The 27852-nt window shown below is 40.1% G+C and overlaps 1 protein-coding gene across 2 annotated transcripts in view; it reads left to right on the top strand.

The window, feature by feature from the left end:
• MCCC2 (methylcrotonyl-CoA carboxylase subunit 2) overlaps positions 1 to 26572 on the top strand; it is a 68416-nt gene extending 41844 nt beyond the window's left edge. For both annotated transcript variants that reach the window (XM_078620883.1, XM_078620891.1), the window contains exons 12-17: positions 4678 to 4754; positions 6267 to 6333; positions 11297 to 11453; positions 14189 to 14303; positions 16580 to 16665; positions 25671 to 26572. In XM_078620883.1, the coding sequence (XP_078477009.1) occupies positions 4678 to 4754; positions 6267 to 6333; positions 11297 to 11453; positions 14189 to 14303; positions 16580 to 16665; positions 25671 to 25788 (620 nt within the window). In that variant the 3' untranslated portion in view covers positions 25789 to 26572. The remainder of the gene's footprint in view (positions 1 to 4677; positions 4755 to 6266; positions 6334 to 11296; positions 11454 to 14188; positions 14304 to 16579; positions 16666 to 25670) is intronic.
• Positions 26573 to 27852: the final 1280 nt, after the last annotated feature.

Below are 27852 nucleotides of genomic sequence, written 5' to 3' on the forward strand. Positions count from 1 at the left end.
AATGCTTAAGATTCCTTTAAAAATGAATGTCCCTGTGTGCTGTATAAGGGAGGGGGGAATTGTGGTTTGTTGCTTGATTTGTGATTTTTTTTTCTTCCCTCCATCTTGTTCCTTCTCTCCATTTTCTCGTTATCCCTTGCCTTGTTAAGTGCTTCTTTATTGTTCCTGCGGATTGTTCCGCCTTGCTTAAGAAAAACCGGAGTCGTTGCTTCGTTAACTATTTTATTGCTGTACTTTAGTGTTGTATAGGGGTGTTCTTACCTGGAATTTCGTTAGTATTAGCCGGGACGGCTATCTTTTTTTATGAGGGGGGGAGGTGATGTAATGACAGGGTGACACTTGCTGGTCAGAAAGGGAATCACGGGTACGGGCACGGTTAAGTGCCAACCAATCAGAGAAGGAGGTGCATCTTGGGCAAAGGTAACAGGTGGGGCTAGCCGAGATACTCCGGGAACCTGCTCGAAGATTCCACGAGAGGGCGTGACCGGAGGCGGGGCCTAGCCACGTCTGGGGGGATATGAGGGGGAGCGGACCTGGTGCTCGGGGCTTGTGTGTGGGGTCTTGGGTCCAGGCTGCGTCGCTGCTCGCCGACATTGCTCTTCATCGTCCGGCCATGTGGAAGATCTCCTGCGTGGTTTCCATCGCCGTCATCACGACGCCAGCCAGCGATGTAGCCGAGTGAGGGCGATGGGACCACGCCGAGTGATCGGATGTGTGTAGTCAGTAGAGACGTTAATATCGATTGTTGTACTCAGTGTGAGGAAGAATAAGTGTTGGCCTGTGTTGTGCCCAGTGTGAGTAATAAAAGAAGTACCCTGTACAGGACGTCTCGCGAAAGTCGCTCATTACACTAAGATATGGGCACATACAATTCTTATGGCGTCGCTTCACGTACATGCCAAAATTAGACCGTTCAGTACGGCAATTCGGCTCATGGCGAATTACTCATGCTATATATATATGCCGAAAGCACAGCCGTACTGAATTATCCCCATTTACGAATGATCACATACCATAATAACGAAGTTTTACTGTAATTAGAAATCAGCAATGCAGTTTACAAAATGTAACATAAATCAACATTGGTATTTCCGTTTTTGAGTCAAAACTGTATCCAAAGCTATCAGGACAGAAAATGGAGCCAAACCTCATATCATGCCTTTATAATGATGAATAGGAAGGATTATGCAGGTTACGAGCATTCTGTGGGTGGTCAGGATTATATGATTTATTTACAAAACATATTTTAGGTTCTTTATACAGGTTTCTACGTGTGAAAAATGTGAAAAACGGTCTCAATTTATCAGTTGAAATTTTTGAAAGATGACAACCAGACGTTGGACATTGTCTACTATTTGAAAACGGTAAAAAAAATCAGCCAAATACCATATTGTTGAATCCGTTGGCCAAAGAGCAAGGTTTCAGAATGTTATCATCAGCTGTAAAATGTCTTTGTAAGGTTAATGAAAACAGTAAAGTTTAATTTCTGAATGCCTAGTTTACTAAATAAGTAATTTAATGAGTGAAGATAGCAACAGTGGTGCTGTCTGGTTGGTATACATACATCTTTACTCGCTTGGATTATATTTTGATAGACATATCCAGTGAATATGTAATCAGCTGTTTTATAATTTTACAACACTTTTTCCTAATATGAAAGCAGTCTGTAATTATTTTAGGTTTTTTTATCACCAATTTTAGATTGTGTGCTCTTACATCACAATTATTTCATCTCCATGCTAATTTATGCCTTACAGCAGTGCGATCAATGTGTACGACCACTCACTCAGCACAGCAGATCCCAGGCAGCAAACCACCAAGAAAGCAATTATAGCATTTGCTTTAGGTTGGAATTTCATGACTATTTTTCAAACTTGTTGTATTGGGCTCTTTCAAATAGTATTACAGAACAAGCTTACATTGCAATGTCTCATATCCAACTTTCTGGGGATATGTGAAAAGGTCAGCTTTGTGAACATGTAAAGAAAATTAGTTACACCATGCAAATATGCTTACGAGGGGGAATATGTGACAGTCGGATATGCAACGTACAGTGTTTCAATGTATACTTTTGTTGTAGAGAGTGCAAACAATACAGATAATGACTTTCATCATTACCAGGCAGTGGTATGATTAAAATGTTCAACCTCTGACTAAGGTGCTCTGTGGCAAGCATGCGCACACAAGTCAAGGTGCTCAGTGAGGTTTCCCTGCTCAAACAAATGTGGGGGGGGGGGGGGTGTCTGTTGGTGTCCCTGAGCCTGTGGTGACAATTCCGTGTCCCTCATGTGAGGAGCAGACTCTCACGTCTGCTTTTGGCTATATTATACAAACATATGCATATTTATAGCAAGACGAACATTTACCGAGCAAATCATTGTCATTAGATTCATATCCGTCTCAACTATTTACTGGCAAACACATGTAAGAAGGAAAATCCAAGTCACATGCCATTACATCACACAACTAAAGTTGTCAAGTTGTTCGTGAGAAAATAGTGGAAAATGTTACTTTCATTGAGATTGAACATAATGGGTGTGAAGGTGGTTAAGAGTGAAGGAGGTTAAATATAATGTTTTAAAATCTACTGGGATTGTAATGACGTGCATGCAATTAGACGATAATAAAAATAGTGCATGGCTGGATTCAGGCATAGAGAGGTCTATAAGCTATAATTATGGATGTGTGAACATATGATCATTAACACCAACAAATGTCATAATTACGCGGTGCATTTTTCTGTCACATTACAGAACTGCTAATGTGGTGAGTGTGATAGTCCATGTCACTAATAATTCGTTATTAATGGTTAGATCTCTTTAATATAACGGCACTTGTATATGTAGTCCCTTTGAGTATATTATTAACGGTCATTAGATATGATGGGTAAAGCAGTTGTATTTAATGTACTTTACCTTGTGTAATGTATCTTAGTATTTTGATCATGCAAGCTCAGTGGCGTTACATTTTTATAGCAACTTTATTATTGATAGATATTTCTTTTATTTACATCTTGGTTTGTGAAAGCTTTCCGCTCTTCTAAAAAGGCAAGACATAATGGTATTTGATATGTATTAAGCTTTTTTCAGAATCTAATAGTAGATGTGGTCAAAAATGGAGAAAACATTTTCTAACTCAGTTTTCTCATGAACATGGCTAGTCTTTAATATTGGGAAATCAGACAACGTTATATGTGCTCATAATAGTTATTGGTCCGCGACATGAGAAGTCCTCTCCAAGAGTTTTGTTGGAGAAATAAACCCGTACATATTAATAAAACATTAACATCTCATATTTTGTGATGAAATTATCATAATATCAATGTGAATGATCTCCACGAAGTTTTAGAATAACATCATAAAGAAGGCCTCGAAGTTGGGCTCAAGATAAATGTCTAAAACAAAGTTCATGTACAATAAATATGTTGCTAAACAATTGAAGATTTATTTTGGACACCACTGAAAGCAACACATTATGCATAACGAGGATAGTTATTCAAGGTGGACTGGAATTAAAATGATAACAATTATTATAAAACAATTATCAATACGCACACATTTTGCTTAATGTAAAAATAAATGTTCAACTATGATTTGGAGGTATGAAGTCAGGCTTCATATGCTCGTCCAAACAGGGGTGTATGCCTTCTGCTGCTTCTTGAAAGTGCAGGAAACTTGGATACTGCATTTTTGCAGTTGGATTGCATTCCAAATGATGGTGTGTGACTATGGAGCAACAAATGCAGCCTGGCTAAGGATTTGTGGTTCTATGATTGGTCAACATATTGAGTGAAAATATATGGAGTGTCCGGTGACTTCCATGGTGTAAGGAGAGAGGACAGACAAGGTGAAACTTAAGAGGTGGATGAGAGGTTAGAGTGCTTTAAAAAATGTCAGCTTGATAACCTTCTGTACATTTGTGATAAAGAGCGTCATAGCTAATCGGATTCCTCCAGGATAAATAAAGATTCTGATTCTAAATCAAATATTCAGATTTTTTTCAATCAAGTGTATCCTACCTTCAAAGAAATATGGATCAAAAACACGAAGAACAATTGTTAAAAACTGTGCATATACCCATTGAGATATGCATGCTTGAACTTACACTGAGACAAAGAGAAATACGTGACTTAAACAACGTGTGCCGTTTAGAAACATTGTTTGTTCGGAAAATTAAGTGGGTTTGGGCAGGATATGTCACTGGAAGGGATGATGGCTGGTGGTTAAGACTAATAACAGAGTATCAGCTAATGTCGAGAACACAATGAAAGGGCGTTCTCTGTGTAAATATAGCAATGTCAACCCGTGTGCAGGTACATGAAACATTTTGGATCACGGGACTGTGATAGGCCGGGGGAGGTCTTCATTTGAGCAGTGGATAAATCATGGCTAGTGATGATATTTTAATTAATAAATGAAAATTATAATCTCCCATGCATTTATTTTTTACGAGAATTCTGTAATGTTTTTAGTAAAAATTGACCGCCATGGTTAACCTTATCTTTCAAATTTTATACATAAAGCACATTGCAGGTGACGGTTTAAATGTCTATTTATCATTGAAAAAAATGTGGTTGCTATTCTGTTGCTGGTGACAATTTCAAAAGCCACTGTGAATTAGATCAAAACACCTGCACGGAGCTTTGATCTGCTTTGGTGTAATGTGTGTGTGTTACAGGCTTTGCCCGCATTTTTGGATACCCGGTTGGAATAATAGGAAATAATGGCGTGTTGTTTTCTGAGTCAGCCAAGAAGGTAAGGTGGGGATGATGCTTTTATTTTTGGGAGCTGAAGGCAATAGCTGAATTTGTGAACTTCAACATATGTACATATATACTGAAATAATAATGTGTGTGCATGAACACGATGCCTTCATCTTAAAGAATATAGCTTAGTTTATATGAAGGCATATTAAAAAAAAGCTGTCAGGAATATAATTGTATATAATCTCATAGTAGTTAATACAACATAAAAGCTCATTTGTTCAAGCTAATTTCAATACTAATGAATTCTCAATAGTTGAAATGATCAAAAATGTAATTGTTCCATTGTTTTTATATTTTCTATTGGGTGGATCTGTGATGCAGTGATTAGCACTGCGAATTGAACCCAGTGAACCTGAGTGTGATTCCCGGTGATGGATAACATCAATAATATTGTAGCTGATCCTGGGACCTCCCTTCATCAACCTGACCTGAGCACTGTGGTAAATGATGCGGTGTGATCTTCATCCAATGGTGGATTGACAATGGGCGGTAAAACATTATTAATGGATTATAACTTGATAGACACCATGACATAAATCAAAGCCATAAAGTAGTATTAAGGTGGATTTAAAGCTTTCGTGACTGCAGGGATTCATCTTCTTGGTTCGTTCGGTAAAGTCACGTAGAAGGGAAATAATAAAAGAATAAAAATAAAACATAATAAAATAATTCTCACGACGTTTCGGCCACAACGCAAGCAGCCGTCCTCAGGTGAAGAACAGGTTTGTCGGATATTTATTCAGACGCTGTCTTCCCGGCCTTTCATTGGCTAGTGACCATGTAATTGCTTTGCCATGAACCACAATACTGGAGGCCTTCCATTAGCTTTCCACCAAGCACGTGGCAGGGCAAAAGGCTCTGCCATTCAGTGAGACGCGAGAGTCTCGAATTGGCATTTTATAAAAACAGATGCGGCAGTTTTCAACGGCTGGAAATGATGCTTAAACAAGAATCACAGTTGCTATTTAAGTATGTAAGGGGTGTGTATACATCAACTCGAGGCCATTTGCTTAATCTCCCCTATGGTGGTTTGTGTCTACATTAAACTCTTGTTTAATGATTCTAATCATGTGCTGAATTTCTCTTTATTAGTATGGCAGGTTCCAATATTTCCAGCAGACAATCACTGTTAATCTCCCACACTCATTCTTATCAACCACCGAGGGATGGTGTCATTTTATATCATAACTGAACCACTCATGAATAAACACCTTTGTAAGTGTAATTTACAGTCAGCATACTTCACGTAAAGCAGCAGCTCACGATCCCCATTTCTGTCATTAACTGCAGCCCATCTTTCTATCAGTACCAATTATTTTAATTCTATATATCACATTAAAGAAAACATAACTGTAGTCGGATACAGCCGATAGAATGAGGATGTTTTCTCCATTGCCAAGTTAACAGCACACCTCACTCAATTTGTTAAATGAACAAAATTACCCGCGTGACTAAATCTTGTGTAACAATGAGGCTATGTTGGCACTGTTTTCTTCCCTAGGGCACACACTTCATTCAGCTGTGCTGTAAGCGGAACATCCCACTTATCTTTCTACAAAATATCACAGGTATGGCAAGTGGCTCCAATATTATTCCTTCTCTTTATAAACGAGCCAACCTCAGTAACATTGCTGTGCGACATGACTGCCAGAGAGTTCATCGGCTTTCAATGCTGGGTTCTACTTTCCCTCCCCCCCCCCTTTTTACTTTAGTATTAGAGATGAATATGCATCAATGAAAAGGTTTTGGCATTAAATAAAATGCTTTTACTTAAATTTTTGTGTGCCAGTTCTAGATTATGATTGTACATGAAAAAAAAATTCTCAACACATTTTAAGCCACTTCCTCTGGTATTTTATTGTTTACTGTTACTGTGTTGTTTTATTGTGACGTCTATGAAGTACAACCAGACATATGTGTGGAAGGGAATTAAAACCCATAATAGCACACCAGACCTATAGCGGAGGTTGGGGGAGGTGTTGTGGGTATTTTATATGTTTTTAAAGTTGATTTCAACTGCCCTATTGCTGTTGATTGATACTTTTTAGATGGATGCAATAGCAACGTTTTTTGGGTTGCATCTTCATTCAAAGTTGTGTATTACTATCTAATGATATTAAAACGAATTTGGTCAATGAGTGGCTGAATGTCTCGCAGGTCAGAATGCTCAGCTGGTCCCATTGAGATCCTGGGTTCGAATTTAGGTAGCCACCCATGATTAAACTGTGTTCACAAATATAGTGAGAACTTGCATTCCCACCTGATGATGGACGCTTGTGTTGCGCCCGAAACGTCGTGATTTGTTTTATTTTATACCTACGTGAATTTACCGAAAGAACCAAAGAGTATTGATGTAAAGCTTTCGTGACTGCAGGAATTACTCTTTGGTTCTTTCGGTAAAGTCACGTAAAAAGAAAATAAATTTAACAATAGAATGCAATACGCCGTTTCGATTGCAACACAAGCAGTCGTCATCAGGTACACACAGACAGACACACAAGCAGAGAGAGACAACACAGAGACACAATATTGGGTCTTTGTGTGTCTCTGTGTTGTCTCTCTCTGCTTGTGTGTCTGTCTGTGTGTACCTGATGACGATTGCTTGTGTTGCAATCGAAACGTCGTATTGTATTCTATTATTTAATTAAATGTATTTTTACGTGACTTTACCGAAAGAACCAAAGAGTAAGTATAGTGAGTTAATGGTTCCAGCCCAATTTACAATAACTGTACACACAAAAAGCATCACATTAAATTTGGTTGGCCCTTAATATGCCTTAATTCCAGCTCTAAAAATAAAAAAGTAACATCAGTTTGACTGTTACAAGAACAAAACATTTCCTTGCAGAGCTCGTGTGAAAGTGCACCCCACTGTGCAAAGGTTAAACAGACAACTTGGAGGATTGTTCTGTGAAGTATTGCTTACAGGGGGTATTCTATTCCCTGATACACGGTGCACTGCTTTCGAGATTTCAAAATGTGTTTGTAATCTCACGCTATAACAGTTGGGATACATTCGGGGGAAATGAAGTAAGAAAATATATAATAAAGGGCTCAGCTGAAGAGCTCACAGTGCACGAAGTATTCAACCCAGATTTTAGGTGTTGAATTCAACGTGATAATTTGTGTTTTTCTGCATTGGAGAGGTGCAGTAGTAAGTGATATTACTACTGCATCCTGGTTTGACTCCCCAGGTATCATGTTGCTAATCATTTAACTAATCTGCACGTAAAAGTATTTTAAGGTTGATGCTAAGATGAGACTGATATGCATATGTGCTTTGCTTTTTGGCCAAATAATGTCTCGGCCTGCACATATTTTTGTCTGGTTGAAGTGGGATTCACATTGAAGAGAGAAGAAGACGTAGGCTTCTTAAGCTGTATACCTCTGTCAATTCCTTGAACTCCATACAGCTCTAGACATGTGACAGAGTTCTCACAGTTTCGTTGCGCTGGTAGTCCCTGCTGTGGGATAACAGTTATCCATTTTACTTCACTGTAGCATAATTATCAGAAGGCTGCACTTAAACAATTTCAGACCTTTAGGTTAGTACGAAAATATTTTTAAGACGGATACTAAATGCTTCCTCATGTAAAAATAGATTTGTTTTTGTCACTCGGCTGTGCAAGAGTGAGGTCCGCACTACCTCTCACCTGCACGAGGACGTGCAAATAGCTACCGAAAGCACAAAGGACAGCAGGATTTTTTGCACGTTCTTGTCGATTTTACAAAAGCTAGAGTGACCGCAAGTGTTATTAAGCTCAATTTGGCTTTCTCAATTTTCCTTTTGACCATTCAGCAAGAGTTATTATTGCTTTATTAGGATGTTTAATAACATTTCAGAAACATGCCTTGTTGAATTATATTTCATCGATGAAGTATAAATCTGTAGTGTAATTCAATAAATATACGATATGCTCACGTTTAAAATTCGTGCTCGATTGGAACACTCGATTGCAGTTATGCAGCTCACAGCTGGCATGGTCTTATTTATTTCTTGGCCACTGTGAAAGTATGATACGCATAATGATGCACACCAGCTTTGATGTATAGAGAAGAGTAGCAGCCTGCCACTCAGCTGACACAGGTGACTCCATCACACAACCACATTATTTGTCGGATTATATCCTAGTGGAAAAGAAAAACCGTTGCATAGAATTATCATTCTAATACCATTCGAATACACTGTGTAACAACATGTTTTTTGTACCTGGGGAATAAGTGTTATTTCCTAATTGCTTATGTCTCAAAATAACAGAAAAATATCTATTATTCCCCACAAACTTTGCTTTTGTGATCCATTTTCAATGAGAAAATGGGCGAATTTGTGTCTTTTCAGATTATAGTGCTTTACTATGTGGTCCATAGTTTGGGTTGAATGGTCACAGTTTAACTGTGGCTTGTCTTTAATCTACAACTCATGTGCACATCAGCCTGTTAATGTTCTGATGCGGTTGATGGTACACTGGTATCTTCGAGGAAGTTCAAATCCAGAAGGGATGTTTGGGTGTGAAATGAGGGGTTCATTCTGGACGTTCGTGTTCCACTCTGTTTGCCAGTGTTCTTCCGGATCTGGATAAGATTCTAGGTTGGTGACAGCGCAATTCTAAATGGGAGGATTGGGAATTGATTTGGCAGTGAGGTCTTGGTTGATATGTAGGTTGTCATTGGTAAGAACATGTGTAAGCTCCCTTGCAGTTTGCATTTATCATGGATGATTATGATGATGAGTAACTACCTTCTGAGCAGCACGAGATAGTCGCATGGCATACAGCGTGACAGTGAAATGATGTCATGTGTAATGGCATCAATGCAAAGCACGGGCATGGTGTGTAATGGCATTGCCTTCACCGGAAAGGCCTTTCTTTTCAGTGCTGGATTTATTGGCAAGCTATTGGGAAACTAACAGTAACACGGCTTTATGCTCATTTTATTTATATTGGATTATTTTAACGAGTGTTATCACCCACTATAAACAGACAGCTAATGGGTTAATGCTTTTAATTTTACTTTTTCTGGCACCTCTTGCTATCATAGCAACTTGGCATTATATTTGTTTCTTTGAGGATGTTTAGTTTACGACCATCAAACAAATACCTCGTTTGTTAGATGTGCAAGATTCCTCAGGGACTCTACTCGTTCTCTGCAATATTGATGTCTTTGTCATTTGTTTTGTTGTGCTCACACACCACCTGGCTAAATGGAATCATCCGTGTAACAAATACAATAAACTCAATCTCAAAGATCGAAGAGAATTGTTATTTTCCCCTTCACCTGTCAAATGAAAACAAAAATAATGGCTTTCCCCTAGGCAAATACTGGAATAAATGTGTCTGACACCATATAGAGACATTTTTCACCCATTTGCAGCCTGATTAGAAAGTGATGAAAGAGCTTGGTTTATTTACCCGTAAGGAGCCAAAAAGGAGTCACCACATAGATCCATTGGCATTGCACTTGTTAGAGTTTTCCCCAGGGAGTCAAGCGTATGTGGGCAGAATGGAAATAAGTAATTTGATGGCAAGAAGAAATGATAAATGCATTAAGGCCTTTTTTTCCAGAAAATATTTGTTGCAGAAAATTATACTTCCATTTCACTGTTTAATTTACTTCGCTGAAATAAATGTTCAACCAAGAAAAAACAGTAATGTTATTCCGTTTTTTTCCCCTCAGTAAAACAATTTAAAGAATTGTTAATTTTGGAATTGTAAAATTGTAGAGGAGTAGTGTGATGACGTCATGTCACGGGTGCTGTAAAGTTGATACCTTCGGGAGCAGGGGGGGGGGGGGTACTTAAGGGGGACCCCGTAACGAGGGTGTGGTCGTTGTGGGAGCCCGGAGTGTGGATCGGCTGCAGGAGGTCTCTCTCGCTCGTGACCGGACGGTGTTGGCTGAACCCCCGTCCGGGGTCGACGAGTGTGAGAGCCGAAGAGATGGCCGAGAGTTGGGCTCCAAGAAGTCTGTGAGAATCGGCTGAGAGTGAGTGGGGTTCTTCTCTCCTCGGCCGGGCGGTGTTGGATGAACCCCGGGTCCTGGCCCGAGTGAGAGAGTCCAAGGGATAGCCGAGGTTAGGACGAGTAGAGCTTGGGGGTCCATGGGAAGGACCGAGTATAGAGAACACCTACCCCTGGTGTGAACCTGAGTGTTTAAACAGTGTTAATAAACGGCGAAAGCCCTTACAAGAAGTTCCGTGTCCGCTTGGGTCTACGACACAACAAAATTAAAGTTGCCAGTAAATATCCATAATTTGTAGTAACTAATTATACAATAATTAATTACAGAATAATTAATGTATTTGTTACAATGTTTCTTATAGTGACGTATCGCGTCTTTTGGACAATAGACTTAGAAAACTGTTTTTTTTATATACGGTACAAAATTGCAATGTTACAATTTAAACTTTTCAGTCAAACAACACAATTAATTTACTTGTCATTTTAGCCAGCCACATTGTTCCGTTTGCTGGGTATACTGAAGCATGCTGTCTATATATGTAATGATCCTGCTGTCTTCATGCTGTGTCGCTCCCAGGATTCATGGTCGGGCGTGACTATGAGGCTGGTGGCATCGCGAAGGATGGTGCCAAGATGGTTACGGCAGTGGCGTGCGCGAATGTCCCCAAAATTACCCTCATTGTTGGAGGCTCCTACGGCGCTGGAAACTATGGCATGTGTGGCCGTGCCTACAGGTGACACATTACATAACACAGCACTTGGCACTGCTAGAACTGAGCATTTACCTGAAGACGTTTAAATACGTTTAAATATCGGTGCTGTAGTTTGTGCATAACTATAAATACCTTTAGGCATATTTATTTTTTTACGTGACCAACCACCACTTGCGACGTGTGTGGTTTAAATAACGTGTTTTTAATCAAGTCTACAGGCCCAACAAACATTGTGGGACCCATACACACATTGTACAACATTGATCATGGCTTGGTGGATTGTGGGAAGGCTCTTTTCAAGCAACAAAATGAGGAAAACAAAGGGCTTATGTGTCTATACCCCCACTTATGCAGTAGAACTCCAATTAGATGTGGTCTGGTTATGCAAAGAATTGGTTTTCTAGGTCAGCGGACCATGGATCGCTCTTCCCGTTTTCCAGCGGCTGCTACATTGGATTGCTAGAATTAACTAGTTATCCTCTCAATGTGCATAGACGCTGCACATCATTCTCTGATTGGAGGTAGTGTGCAAGTGCATTCAGCATGGAGCTCTCCAACAGTGTTGTTCGGTACCTGCTGCATACACAGTGAGCTGGTTTGCAATCTTGCTTTGAAGCTTTCGTGACTGCAGGAATCCTTACTTTTTGGTTTTTTCGGTAAAGTCACGTAGGTAGAAAAATAATAGATCACGACGTTTAGATCGCAACACAAGCAATCATCATCAGGTGGGACAACCACAGCAAGAAAAACTGCTGAAGTAGGCGAGAGATCTGCCGTGGCACGAGGTTATATAGTAGTGTATAGTGTAGTGTATAGTGTAGTGTATAGTGTAGTATATAGTAGTGTAGTGTGTAGTGTATAGAGGCCTCGGCAGTAGGGGGGGGGGAGAAGGGGGGGGGGGGGCAGAAAGTGGACCCCGCAGCAGCACCCGGGTCATTGGAGTAGATAACGGAGAGAGATGCACAGAGAGAGAAAGAAAGACACACAGAGAGTCGGAACATGTTCCTTCGGAGTGGGCAGGTAGGAACTTGGTTGGACAGCGCATTCATGCGATCCGTGTCACGTGGCGTAAGCTGCATTGGGCGGCGCGTCACGTGGTGCTGAGCCCGCCCGAAGCGCTCTATGAAATACAAATCGAGGGCGTGGCTATGCACGACAGACAGACAGACAAATAATCCCTGGTGGGCAGTGTGGAACTGTTTTTCCTACCTGTATAACAGCTGACATAGGCAGGTAGGATGGAAACATCACAGTCAGTTAAGACTTTACCTGGTTAATAACGTTCTTCCAATGATTGCTCAGGTTGTACCCATCTTCTCGGTTGAAGTTGTGTCTGTGTTTATATATCTGGATGGTTTTCAATGTTACGTGGGATGGCTGCCATCTTCCACCCAAGGCAGTGGCCAATTAAGCCATGCCCATTTTTTGGTGACTTCACATACTGCACTGATACAGTTATACGATCGAGATCTCCAGGTATCCAGGTTTATCTGGTGTCCAAACCCTCGGATAACCAAGTGAACCTGGATAGCTACCATTGGTACATGGATCCAGGGGTAGGCATCCCTCACATTACCCTGGATAACTAGAATTCTATATTTTCAGGATATGTCAGGCAATTGGTCTCAAACTGGATATCATCCTTAGGCATCCTGGTGTTGTGTCCATGTTTTGTTACATCAAATATAACAAAAAACTTTTTTTATGTTGTACTGTTTGATTAAATGCCTGTGTCAAAATGTAAATTAAATAGGAATTAGAGATGATCTAATTCCTGGGCTATATTTTTTATAGATATTTATACATGCTTCCACGAATCTCTATCAATTACATGTTTTTCTCCACGAGGGCTATCAATTTGTGACTCAAAATTGATCAAACTTTTTGCTGCTTTTATGCATCTATTGCTCTCTGATGCCTTAAAGAATGTTTGTGTGGTGTTCTCTATATTTTTTTCTCATTGTTTTTGTAATCATTTTATAAAGTTCTGTGTAACTCCACTTTTTCCTGTCCATCACTCTGTGTTTCTCCTCTTTCTCAACATGTCTTTTGTAGTTTCAGACTATTTGGTCTAATTGCTTTATAAAAGATTTATAAATTAAATGTACGATCAATTGCTCTGATAGTTACTTCATTATTTAAAGTCTCGATATCGATTTGCTCCTCTAGGCATTCGAATTAGTTGCTTAGTCTAAAATCAGCTACTTGCTGCCTTAAATTTTTATGTGAACTATTTTGTTTTTGCTTATACAGTAAAACCTTGGATTGCGAGTAACTTGGTCTGCGAGTGTTTTGCAAGACGAGCAAAATTTTAAAATAAATATTAATTTGATAAACGAGACAGGTCTTGCAATATGAGTAGTATGTGTATACGCTTTGTCTGCCGAGCGTCACGTGATCACAACTGGTATACGAGTGCTTTGGATTACAAACACATTTCCGGAACGAATTATGCTCGCAATCCAAGGTTTTACTGTACTTAGCTTTTTCCTCTTATTGGCTATGCTGAAGTGCAACTGGCACCGCATCAGTCTGGTCACTTACTATATTTTGTTTGATGAGGACAGCGAAGCCTCAGATTATCTGAGATTTTTGGTTAGAATCGAGTCAATATCACAATGATCAAAGTGCAAATTATAATTTTGTAGAAATGTTTGTATCACATTGAAACGATGAATGGACAGTAAACATGATTGGCGCAAAGGATGTGATCACAATTGTGGTTGACAAACACTTTCATTCTCATCATCTTTTAGCCCACGTTTCCTGTTTATGTGGCCCAACGCTCGCATCTCCGTGATGGGAGGGGAGCAAGCAGCCACTGTGCTGGCCACCATCACCCAGGACCGCTACGCTCGTGAGGGCAAGCAGGTGAGGGAGGTGCACGTAAGGCATTGAAGGCGGGCACATAGGATGGCAAGGATGCAGCAGAACCTAATGAACATGTCGGAGGAAAGGGACAATCATATGGTAATTGAAACACAAGGACTGTAATGACATGCGCATGGCAGTGATGCGCAGGGAGGCAGGAGCAGACACAGGAATCGCAGTGAAAGCAGTGGACATCCACAGATACATTAACACTGGGAAATTAGCAAATTTACAGAGCATCTCCACTCACCTAGAAACATATTCACAGCAAGTGTGATGCATGTTAAACATAGCTTAAAAATAGAGATTTGCACACATGGTGATTCGACTGTCTCAGGTACGATCATATCATGGAGGAGTGCGTTTCTCACCAACTATTTAGCTTCATCGGTGCGGCGGCGTGTAAGGAATATGATTATTTAATTCACAAGCACGGCAGCACGGAGATGGCGGCATGTATGCACAGGTGTGAGATATGAAAATTGGCTTAAAAATTTCAATCTGCACACTTTGTGTTTCCACTGCCTCGGGTACGAACATATCATGGAGAAGTGCATTATATGTAGGAACCCTGTTTGCTAAAGACCAGGAAGAGGGTGAAAATTTGGCAGCTAAATTCCATGGGTAATTTTTGCCAGCAACCACACACATGAGGGATCCTCGGATACGTGACTTTACCGAAAAAACCTAAGAATATGAATAAGAATGGGAACAGTCGTGCTTCAAGCAGTCCCCGAGTCGATCAAAAGAAGGCCCTCGTCCCCAGGTGGACACTCCTGGGGTCACCGAAACCTCAGTAGAATAGGGTCTGTGCCCCATAAGGCCGTGGTGGTAAGTGAGTGACCCACAATTCCCTGTCTACTATCGCTGTCTGTTTACGTTTCTCACTCTAGTCTATGAATCCTTCCATGGTCTTGTCCCAACTTATCTTGCTTCTCTCATATCTTACTACTCTGTACCATCCCGTCCTCTATGCTCCCAATCTTTACTGTCCCTCTGTGATTTCCTTGCCCTGTGCCCAGTCTCGCTTGCTTTACTTTTCCCTTATTGCTTCCCTTCACTGGAACAAACACCCACTGCACATAAAACAATCGTCTTCACTAACTAGCTTCCATTCCTCCCTCTCTTCTCCCTAGCCCATCCTGCTACTCCCTGTCCCCACTCCCCAACTATGACCAGGCCTACCCCAACCCCTTCTTAACTTCTCCCACCTGTTCTGCTGTCATCATAACTACACCACCACTTTCAATAACTCACTTTATCTCAACTACTATCCTCTTATGGACATCCGTAACAAATTCATTAACGAATTGGCCACGTTCTGTTTACATGACAAAACCTCACGAGTTGGCTGTATCTGGTGGTGGAGGGTTTTAACGACACATTTATATATTTACGCGATCCAACCCAAATACCTCTATTATGAATTTTATAATTGCTGCAAAACGCCTTGAATTAAGGCACGATTTCAATCTTTACAAAATAAATGGCATCCACTGGGGCCCGGCAGCCCCCCACCTATCAACGCGAGTGAGATGCTTTCTCGCTGGAGCGTAGGAAAGACAAAGAAGGACCAGAGTCCGAGGGCAAACCTTGGCGGAGAGAAGTATGCAGTAGGCAGAAGGGCAGCCCTTCTATGTATATGCAAGGTGCATGGAAAGAAAATGTTAGGTCATCTTCGGACCCCGTTTAATTTCACGGCCATAGTATGAGACTACCTATCAAGAAGAACTGTCCATGCTGTACTGACACATGGTAGCGGCGTGGATGGTGAGATCACGAACATTGCCCATGCACTGAACCTCTCCTTCGCAGTCTGCCATTGTCTGCCACACTGTTTACACATGAGTCCATCCCTTTACAATTTTGGGAATTACATACTGTATTATTGTTAACCATGACCCCTAAGCGAAACGGAAGTGACATCATGAATGGTTAGTTTAAATAATGCCATATAATATTAATTCATTGATATTTGCACTTTTAAATATCGTTATGGTCATCATTATTAAAGGTAAGTTAAACACAATAATGCAATGACATATTTATACCTGAACATATATATATCCAGTTCATATTTTTATATTGAAACGTAATGTGTGTTTATGCCCCCACAACCCTGTTTTCTTCAAAAGCTTTGAATATTAATATTTTCAGATTTAATATACGTGCCATTCTCCAGGAACGCATCCCCTGTGAATATTTATGGTTTACTGTGTATCAGATTATGTAAATTATTGTCTTCTTAATTTTTTTGCTGCTGTGATACATTGTAGATGACTCCAGAAGAAGAAGCTGCTCTCAAACAACCCATCATTCAGAGATTCGAAGAGGAAGGCTCCCCATACTACTCAAGCGCAAGGTAGACTCACGATAATAATGAATACTTGACAGGCCTTTGTCAGTCCACTACTTACTGGGTCAAAGCTTCCTCAAAGTGACATATGGGCTTTTTTCTTGGCATACTTTGTCAGTGCTGGTTGATGGAGTGGGGGGGGGGCATGATAGGTTTAGATATGAACTGCCAGTGATGTTAGTCATAACAGTAATTCAACTCAGATTTCCGGATTCAGAGCACAGTAATGGTTGGATGTGTATCAGTAAATTCATTTTGTATTTTCCTCTACAACCGCCATGGTATAGAGCTAGGTTAGCTGAACTTTAAAGTTGGATATATTGGGTTTAATTAAAGCTCAATGTGGAAAGTTAATTCATCCACCATTGCAATTCCCATGTTTTATCTACAGATTTACTTTACTTTCCTACAGATGGCACTCACTCTTCAGCTGAGCAGATGATGGAAAGGCTTGGGGAAATTAATCACTTGATTATTTGCTCCAGTAGTCATTCCCTGTTTGATAATTCTCAGGCAAATAATTAGTTGGTTAAGCCAGGGATCTCATCTTTGTGAACTATGGGCATGGATAGGTCACCCTGTGATTCCTCATTAGAAGGCCAGAAACAGTACTGATTGCCTCCTGCACGTAGAGTTACTACATAAAGGTTCGTGAATTCGGTACAGGGACGCTTTCCCAAAGATGTGTGGATGCTGCTATGCTGATGATACTGGTCGCCGATTTGAGTGAATGTTTGTGTAATATAGCAAAAGGGCAGCCACGTGTAAAGCCATTGCTGTATTATAGTAAGATACTGTGGTACTGTTATGAAACTGAAAATGAAGACAAATCATAGGTATCTATGGGACTTTAAATACACCACTGGCAAGTCACCCATGAAGTTACACTGAGACAGAAAGATGAATACATAGATCCATACTCTTTGGTTCTTTCGGTAAAGTTACATAGGTGAAGAAAGAAGAAAGAAAAAAACAGAGAAAAAAACTAAATTGATAACTAAAATTAAAAAAGAAAAGTAATTTCATTTAGTCATTTTATTTTCACCTACGTGACTTTACCGAAAGAACCAAAGAGTATGGATCCTTGCAGTCACGAAAACTTCAAATCTAGAAGGAATACATGGATTCAAGAATATACACCTACATCAAACACCAGAAGCTGCCAGCAGCCTTTTATAATCAAGGGAGAACGTTCGTTGCTCCATTTAGTTCCTGAAGAAGCTCCCAAACATGTAAAGAAAAATGTGGAACATCATGCCAAACAGCACGGAGTACAACCTCAGAACACGTATAACTTTAGAGACGTTATATTCACTATTTTAGAAAAGTGACCTTGGGCTCTGTAAGGAATGATTTCCTGAGAGTACGTCCACCATGGAGATGGCACAATACAATCTGTTCGTGTGCAGGTGACAGGTGGATTTTAGCATTGTAGGACCTTGAGAGATAGTGACAGCTTAGGGGGAGGCCTTCATCCAACAGTTTCCAGTTTATTTGTTTAAACCAGGGGAGAACTTGAAGAGACCAGTATATTCTAATTTCCAAGAATGACCTAAATCAAACAGAGGATCGATCATGGTCGATGATGATGATTACTTGTATTTACACTTAACCCAGGCCTTTGAAAAGACATATATTCTCAATTGGCTCCTATCTGGTAAAATGAATGGCAAATCACAAATACAACACAGTCAAAATTGTGAAATAAATACTGTCTATAATGTCCATAAAAAATCAGACTGACATATAATTGTGGCCCTCAATGATTTAATAAAAATGGATATTAAATCGATACAATTATAACTGTTGCGTTTTTAAAAGCAAGCGATTGTGTAGTTGTACACTTGCTCATGGAAGTATTTTTCTTAACCTTTGGTGGTTTTGCACGAACACAGTCGGTGTGTGTGCTTTGTGACTCTAATCCGCTACTTACCTGCCATTGTAATAAACAGCTATTATCCAAGTTATTGACCTTTACGAATACCAAACATTACTGCTGGCAGCCACAGTCCTGCGCACTCACAAATGACTATTGAGTTGTTCACCTTTAAGACATGAAGGATGATGAGTCAAATTAAGTGGGCCAGCTGACCTTTCAGTTCCATAGGTTTCTAATTCCAGTTGAAGAACAAACTCACAGGTTATGTCGGTTCACAGCTGCTGACATCTAACAAGGCTGCTCATTTATCCCATCTGACATGATGCAGGAGGCCAGTCTTCATTTATCATTATTGTAATGGTTTCTTTACACATCACTCTGATCCATTCACTCATCTTAGTAAGATGTCAGCCATTGCTCTTACGCTTAAACTCTAAATATCTGTCATTAACAAAACAAATTACTCAAATTACACCAATGACGTAGCCATGTTAGGGTGATTCACAATGCTTTTATTACAAGGGAGTCTGGATCAGTTATACATATCTCTTCGTTGAGAGCCCGTGAAATAGTGATCGAGTTTCACTTGCAAAAGAGCAAGTGACGTGATATCATCATAATGTGCAGATGTAAAATGTAGTTGTGATAATGCATAATTACTTCTAGATTTGAAGCTTTCGTGACTGCAATGATTCATATTCTCAGGTTTTTTCGGTAAAGTCACGTAGGTAAAAACATTAAAATTAATGAAAGTAAAATAAAACAAAACAAAATAAAATTCACGACGTTTCGGAGGCAACACAAGTCTCCGTCATCAGGTGGGACCGTCACAGCCGAATTAGCTGCATCAAGTGAAGCAATGATTCAAGATGTAATCCCTTATAAGCAAGTTGAAGGGAGGTGGAGAGGGGGGGGAGCTTATCAGGCTGTGGTAGCCACATCCGCTGCTGTGTGGCTACCACAGCCTGATAAGCTCCCCCCCCTCTCCACCTCCCTTCAACTTGCTTATAAGGGATTACATCTTGAATCATTGCTTCACTTGATGCAGCTAATTCGGCTGTGACGGTCCCACCTGATGACGGAGACTTGTGTTGCCTCCGAAACGTCGTGAATTTTATTTTGTTTTGTTTTATTTTACTTTCATTAATTTTAATGTTTTTACCTACGTGACTTTACCGAAAAAACCTGAGAATATGCATAATTACGTTTAATCTCAAACATGGTGCTAAACAGTTTCCTCACCTAAGCTCATTAGGCAGGACATTTATATTTGAAAAAATGTTTACTGCATAATGACACGGCAAAAAGTCAACATTCTACTGCATGATAATTATAACATTGGCCTCTTGAGTAAACTGTGCCTGTATCCTTTTGAATTTTCCATGGTTTACTTTACATATTCTGTTATTTTTTATGGTTTCCTAATCGCCGTTGGCAGTCTCTTGGGGTTCGAGGATGGCGTCCATCAGGTTTGGTGGTGGCTCTTGAGGTGGCTGAGGAGTCTAATTCTGGATCCGCAGATCTTTGGGTATTGGAGGCACACGGTCCGAGGTCAAAGTGGGATCTGCAGTTCTGGATTGGTTTGTTTTTCCTTTTATTGGTGGCGATCTACTTCGGCATTAAATTTCGATTTAAAGCTTTCGTGACTGCATGGATTCATATTCTTGGTTCTTTCGGTAAAGTCATGTAGAAGGGAAATAATAAAATAATAAAAATGAAACATAATAAGATAAAATTGTCACGACGTTTCGGCCACAACGCAAGCAGCCGTCCTTTTGACCCCAGGTGGTACATGTCATCTATCATAAAACTTGTAATATTCATATGTGGCGGTTTTAATTTTTAAAACACCATGTCCTTTATCATTATTAAGGTAATTTACGTAGTTCTGTAGTCAAGAGGCAGGTTTTTTCTCACATTTTCTCTTTTCCATGGGTCACTTCTTGGGCAGCAGGGTGCCATTTATTTATTTATTGTCTCTGGCAATAATTGCTTCTATGCTCACTTTGGAGGTAGTCTCAAAAGCTCTCTGCTTGAGACAGGCTGGCACCCTGCCTCATACAAATGCATCTAGCTACTTACAATGCATTATCCAGAATACCATATTGGGGGTCACTTCCCACTGACGAAAGGTGTTTGGAGCGTGTCAGTGACTACTGTATGAATTAACAAGATTTTAGTGCGATTGTTAAATCTAATTTAATAAGTGGTCATCGACACGGTCCACATCGTGCCCACCATTCCCTCAGTGGTACATATAGTCCAGTTAGTTACATGGAGTTGACTCGTGTTAAAATCTTCGGTCATTTTTGGACCCAGTTTCATAACTCGCTGATATTATTTCATTACCCCCACCCCAGCAGTGGGCTTGGTTAATCAGTCAGTGAGGGAATGGTGGCGTGTGGTCCCATGGGTAGGCTCCGTTCCCTGGCCCCCTCTCCCATAGGGGAGGTGTGCGGTGGGGGGGGAATCGCCATCTATTAGTATGAATTAAATAAAAATAAAATACAAAATTTTATGCATTAGCTAACTTCATTGAGTGCCGGCCACTGGAATTGTGCTGTAATGTATATGATTGGAGCATTTCAGTGACAACTGTATGAAAACCATAATTAACATAAGTATTAAAATCGTGTGTTGCTAAGGATTGCTGTTGTTCCAATGTACTGGTTGGGTCTAAATAAATTTGAATATTTTTAACTATATGAATGTATTATTATATTCTTAGGTTTTTTCGGTAAAGTCACGTAGGTAAAAAATTAAAATTAATAAAAATAAAATCACGACGTTTCGGAGGCAACACAAGCTTCCGTCTTCAGGTGGAACAGTCACAGCACGATAGCTATCAGCACGATAGCTATCGTGCTGTGACTGTTCCACCTGAAGATGGAAGCTTGTGTTGCCTCCAAAACCTCGTGATTTTTATTTTATTTTTATTTTACTTTTATTAATGTAAATTTTTTACCTACGTGACTTTACCGAAAAAACCTAAGAATATGAATCATTGCAGTCACGAAAGCTTCAAATCTAGAATGTATTGTTATAATCCACACATTACAACTGTGGATAGGCCATTTGTCAGCGGGGTGGAGGAGGGTGTATGATACATTTTATATAAGTAATTAATTCTGAATGATAATATTGGTCACGAAGGCCTACGTGTAAAATTCAGTTTAATAATACCTTTAACGTATTCACAATTTAAACAAATGGCAACATTTTTATTTACATAAACATTGCCATTTGCGCATGGATTACATAAAGAAAGTTTGAAAAAACAGACTTTCACAAATTAAGTATGTAACTGTTGCAGTCCGGTATTGATGTACTCAAGATGTCATCTTGCAATGCATTGTGGTTGTGAGATAACAGAACCACGTGGTATAATTGTATTGTTGCCAGGTTCAAGGGAGTCACAGCAGGTGCTCAATTATATCACCATGGGTGCACTGAGATGCGGTTATGAGTGAGCACGGCATCATCATGGACAGGTGGTGTCACTGGGGCATTCATTGAACCAGAATGAAATCCAAAAACCCAAGTGCACATTAATGCAAGTAATTTGGTTATATAGTTCCAAAACAAAAATACTGAGTCAAGTATGGATTAAGAAAATGTGAATCAAGTATTGACACTGCTTAGTGGTATTAGTGGTATTTTACGAGCACGTTGATGCGATAACTGTGCAGATATATCACAGCCTTGGATTATTGCGTCTCGACAGCCACCTTAAATATTTCGGAGCCGTCCACGCTTAACCAAAGCCTAAGCTTTCTGCAGGAAATTACAGGCGAAATGCTCTGCAAGGAAATCAATACAGCCGAGGGAATGTACACTGAAGCCAAAGAGGGAGCTCAGTGGCATACCAGCAGGCAGCACATGTCGGCTCATATTTGCAGAAAGCTTAACGTGATATTCTAGGATTTTTTTCGGTAAAGTCACGTAGGTAAAAAATTTAAATTAATAAAAGTAAAATAAAAATCACGACGTTTCAGAGGCAACACAAGCTTCCGTCTTCAGGTGGAACCGTCACAGCACGATTGCTGCATCAAGTAAGAGAATTTCAAGAAAACAGTCCTTGTATATATACTGGTTGAGGGTGGGAGGAGCCTAGGCAGGCACCTGGATATTATTATTGTGAGGTTCGGTGCGGCTGAAGCACGCTGCTAGGAATGAGCCTTTGTTGTGTAGACTGGTTGAAATGGGAGGTTCCAAGAGTTGTTAAGGTGCGGCTGATGTAAAGATGCGGTTGCTGTAAATGGGACTGAGCCTTTGTTATGTAGAGGTGGTGCGGCTTAACGTGATAGCAAAGCGCTTGTGAGGTTTTTGCGGGGTCTCTGTAGTGGACAGCCACATTGCTTGTCTGCAGAATGGCACTGTTGGTGGCACCAGTTTTCCTGAAAAGGAACGCACATTGAAGGCAGTACCTGGAGATATGCTGCTGAAAAGTTTCAAGAATCATCCTAACATCTGCCTGTAATACAATTGAGGACTTTTGGACCAATGTTTGGGGGCTGCGTCAGCTCATTATAATGGTGGCCTGGACTGGCCATATGTCACAACACTGTCAGAGGATTTATGTGGCTTCTCAAGTCATTTGTTGTCCCCCCCACCCACATCCTAGTGGTGCTGTCAAGCCAATAGCAGATGGGGACTGGTTATTTTGCATTCTTGGGTCTTTCGGTAAAGTCACGGCGATAGGTTCAAAGAAAATAATAAAAAATTACAGAAAAATACGACGTTTCGATCGCAACGCAAGCCGTCGTCACTAGTAAATGCAATTCATATTAATTATGGCCAATATTGCAATGTACGTACTGCCATTAAAGAGCAAAAAAATCATAAAGCATACAGTGCCAAGTGGAAGACGTACATTACGAAGAGAGGTAATGTTGGTTAGAGAAATTTGGCAGGGAGTAGGGAACTGGGCAGACATAAGAGAGTTATGTGCAGTAAGAATATGATGAGACAGGCAGAAGATAAGATACTGAATCTGGACTTGAGCATGGATAGGGATTTAGCAATGTGGCTGCCCATAGCACGGATGGCAAAAAAGTATTGACCTTCAAATGCAAAATTAATAAGCTATCTCTTTCACATAAATTGCATAATTTAAGCAGCATTCAAGACAAGAAAACTCTGGACCACTTTCGACTTTGTGTGTCATCAGCGCAGTCAAGCTTGCTTAAACTAAAACTAAACTATGAATTGCTTGAATCGATGCTGGTGAACTGCTCATCTTACAGGCAATTTTCGTATCTCTGAATAAAAAGTAAAAATATTTTTTTAGAGTGCATAATTTCACAGCATTGTTTCAAGATAAGCAAACTCTGGACTGGTTTCGACATTCATTGTCTCATCAGCAGTCAGGCTTGCTTGAATTCATGCAGGTTAATTGCCGATCATACAGGCAAGGACATTCTCTTTACGATATTGGGTCATAGTTCCCTTCAAATGCCGGTAAACTGGTAGGGTTGTAATGATTCATCAATTGCTCTATCGGTTCTTAACTCTTGACAATTACAAACATGACTAAAAAAATAGAAAAACTATGGTCAAGACAGAAAAAATTTGACAATTGATTCTAAAATAAAATCGGCGCTATGAATTCTGACAATTTACTGAACCAATTACAACCCCTTTGACCAGGAATTTTGCCATGATGCCTTGGTTTCTGGAATAGAGTGCACACGGAGGGGAACAAAGCAAGATGTGAGGAAATATGTAGACTTGAGCGAGTTCATGTAAAATCTTGTTGGCTTTGGAACTAGAGTTGTATTGGGAGCCAGTGGAAACCTTCAGAACAGTTCCACGAGACACATAGATATAAACATGTGTTTGTCTGTTATACAGCCAAATTGGTTGGTCTTGAGCATGGTGGGAATGACACACTTGCATTATATTCTCGTGGAAGCTCTGCACACATTTATTCTTTGGTTCTTTCGGTAAAGTCACGTATAAAGTTAAAATAATAAATTAAATAATAGCATACTACGACGTTTCGATTGCAACACAAGCAATCTTCATCAGGTATAAATAAATAGCAACAAAAATCTAACCAGAAAACTATAGACAGACATACAAGCAGACAGACATCACAAAGACACACAGAGAGAGAGAACACGTATCAGCACAAAGAGAGAGGTCGTTTCTGTGACGAGGCCTTAAATATAGAGAGGGGGCGGGGGCGGAGAGAGGGAGGGGGCAGAGAAAAAATTAGCATGTCAATGAGTGGACGACGACGTGGTACGGTAAGCAAGACGACGACGTGGTACGGTACGCAAGCTTGAAAATTAGGAGAAAGACACACTAAAATTAAATAACCTAGTAACACAATGCCCCTGCCTCAGGATTCGCTACCATCAGTCGGCTGAAGGTGAACTTCACCTATTTTTCTCAGCAGAATGGCAATTCAAATTGATCATGAATTTGCTAAAGTTGGCATGGCCAACTTTTTCCAGACACTTCACGTGGCCAAGTTTTTTACCACTGGAACCTCTGAAACATTCGTTTCTACTTTTGTACATATGTATGTTGAACTTCTTTTGCACCATATGTAGCCATACGGTGATAATGGCATCTATGAGTGCCATCTATTGTCTCTTTGTAGATAACCAGTTTTGATATGGAGATAAGTATTTACCTGTCTTTCACCATACTCTTTGGTTATTTAGGTAAAGTCACGTAGGTATAAAATAAAATAAATCACGACGCAACACAAGCTTTCCCACCTGATGATGGACGCTTGTGTTGCGCCCGAGAAGTCGTGATTAATTTTATTTTATACCTACGTGACTTTACCGAAAGAACCAAAGAGTATGGATTCCTGCAGTCACGAAAGCTTCAAATCAAGAATGTCTTTCACCATCTCTCTTTCTTCATAGCTGGGTAAATCCAAAGTATGTACAAATAAATGTTTTGATGAGTTTTATGTATTTGAGATTTGACCTTATTAAAAACATAGTACACAAAAAATAAATTAACTTCATCTGTAATCGTTTACTCACTCAGTTCTGGCTCTGTAACCTGACATGGCACGCTGTGTCACCAAGGACGTTCATATGAAACTGTTACTGCTGCTCATTGTGATTCAAGTTATCTAATGTTGTTTTTATAACTTGTTTCCATCCAGGTTGTGGGATGATGGTGTCATTGACCCGGCTGACACACGCATTGTGCTTGGACTTAGCCTGAGTGCCACCCTCAATGCTCCGACTAAACAAACGCACTTTGGGGTTTTCCGCATGTAATGAACATCAACACACGTGCTCAAATTGTCTATGCGTGTAAACCAAGCACAGCATTAAACGTGTTGATTTGTGTGTATCTTTTACAAGACAGTTTATATATCATTTCTTGATACTTCCAACATTTCACAATCAGATTAAAATCTGTATAATCCACCAGCAATGTTTCCCTTTGGTGCCATACAATGCAATTGTGTTTTATTACATTTCTATCAGCTGTTATGCTAAATGGACTACATTATGCTGCATCTCCAGCTGGGGAGTTTAAAGTTGAAAAGGAATTGTTAACACACTGTCAATTATTTCCTTATAACCTGACGAGAGTAAGTTAATATATAGAGTATATCATATACAGGCATCCCCCGCTATATACGTTCCTGGGAAATGCTACTTAACCCGAAATTACTTCTATTTTTGCATTGTTTTAAAAGAACGCATATGGAAAACATTACACTTATAAGATCCCGAATTAATCAGCAATGTATATGTGAAACAACACAATGTGGAAACCTATAGCGGGGAATACCTATGTATTGTGTTTATATAATATATATATTATACTGAGTATAAACTTGTTGTTGCATCATGAGTGTCCCGTTATTTAAGAAGGCTTCAAGTCCTTTTAATATAGATTATGTTGTGTATAGGAGACCCTGCAAACACATACATATGGACATACTCTGATCCGAATTATGGGTAATTGGGAATAAAACATTACAAAAATTTATGTCATGTTTTTCTAAAAATAAATTATGGTACAGAATTAATAAATCAAACCCACTTTGAATTGGTTAAGATTTTTCCTCAATTTACTGAACTTGTGAATAAAGTCGTAGTCTGTCCAGCTTTACTCCTTACATCACTATCAACAGGCTGTACTGTTTATCGAGGCGCTAAGAACTCGTGAAGTGCAATTAGCATGATGCAGAATAGGAGTTGCCGCACAATCCAAAATGTGAAGTTAATTACACGACGTTACAAAATAAAAAAACATTGTACTAAAACTATAAACCCATTACAAATAAGGTGCAGCATTTGATGTGTTTGTTCCTTTTTGCTTCTTTGAAAAAGGGTCATTTTCCAAAACTAGTTGCATAAGCGAAACAACAATTTATAAATTTTAGTTAATATTGAGACCCCAACAACCTGGCTGCCCGTGCTGTCACACACCTGTCTCCCACCCTTCCGCTGCAATGCTACAACCCTCCGGGAAGCCCCACGAATACAGCAAAAGTCCCCTTCCCATTCATCAGGACCTTAATAACGTCCCTCGTCATCGCTTGAAGTCATGCAAGCCCTTTTGGACCCATGTGCTTAATTTTAAACAATGCAATTTCAATCATGGTGATGCTTGGAAAGTTGAATGGAGTTCAAAATAACTCACACCTTGTGATAAACCCAACACAGAAGATCCCTGGTTTTGATCTTCCTCGAAACTCATCGTCCACCCTAAACCACATCCGCACAAACCATGGCAGATGATGCACAAATCGAAAATTTAAAACTTTCCACTGTGCGACTGTGGTCATCCAGCACAGACCATACAACAATGATGCAATTCCCAATTCACAAATACGAAGAAGACATCACAGCGATACACTCCCACTGCTGCTGACACAGTTGTCTGGTCTGACCACCTATAGGTGAAATTATAGTTGTTGATCTGCATCTACATCAGCCATATGAAAGAATACCCGCAACTTAAATAGGATTCATCTGAGGAAAAGCTGCAAATAGACCAACACCAAACTCTTTGGTTTGCTTTGGGCACCTGGTAAGGATGCCTGCTGATTCTCCCCCTGGAACTCTGCCGGGCACTGGGCAAAGATCCAGAGGCTGGCCCAGGACAAGCTGGTGGGGCTTTGTAGCTCGGCTGGCCTAGGAACGCCTGGGAATTCTCAAGAAAGAGCTAGAGTCCATCACCAGGGAAAGAGAGATCTGGACCGCCCTACTCAACGTGCTGCCGCCGCGACCCTCACCAGGACAAGCAGAACTAGACACGGTTCGCTATCCCGGTCCGGACCACAAGCTGGGTCTCGGACCGCGTGGCTAGAGGCTTCTTCTCCC

Source organism: Lampetra planeri, chromosome 3 (assembly GCF_965212315.1).
Source record: "Lampetra planeri chromosome 3, kcLamPlan1.2.h2, whole genome shotgun sequence".
Lineage (NCBI taxonomy): Eukaryota > Metazoa > Chordata > Hyperoartia > Petromyzontiformes > Petromyzontidae > Lampetra > Lampetra planeri.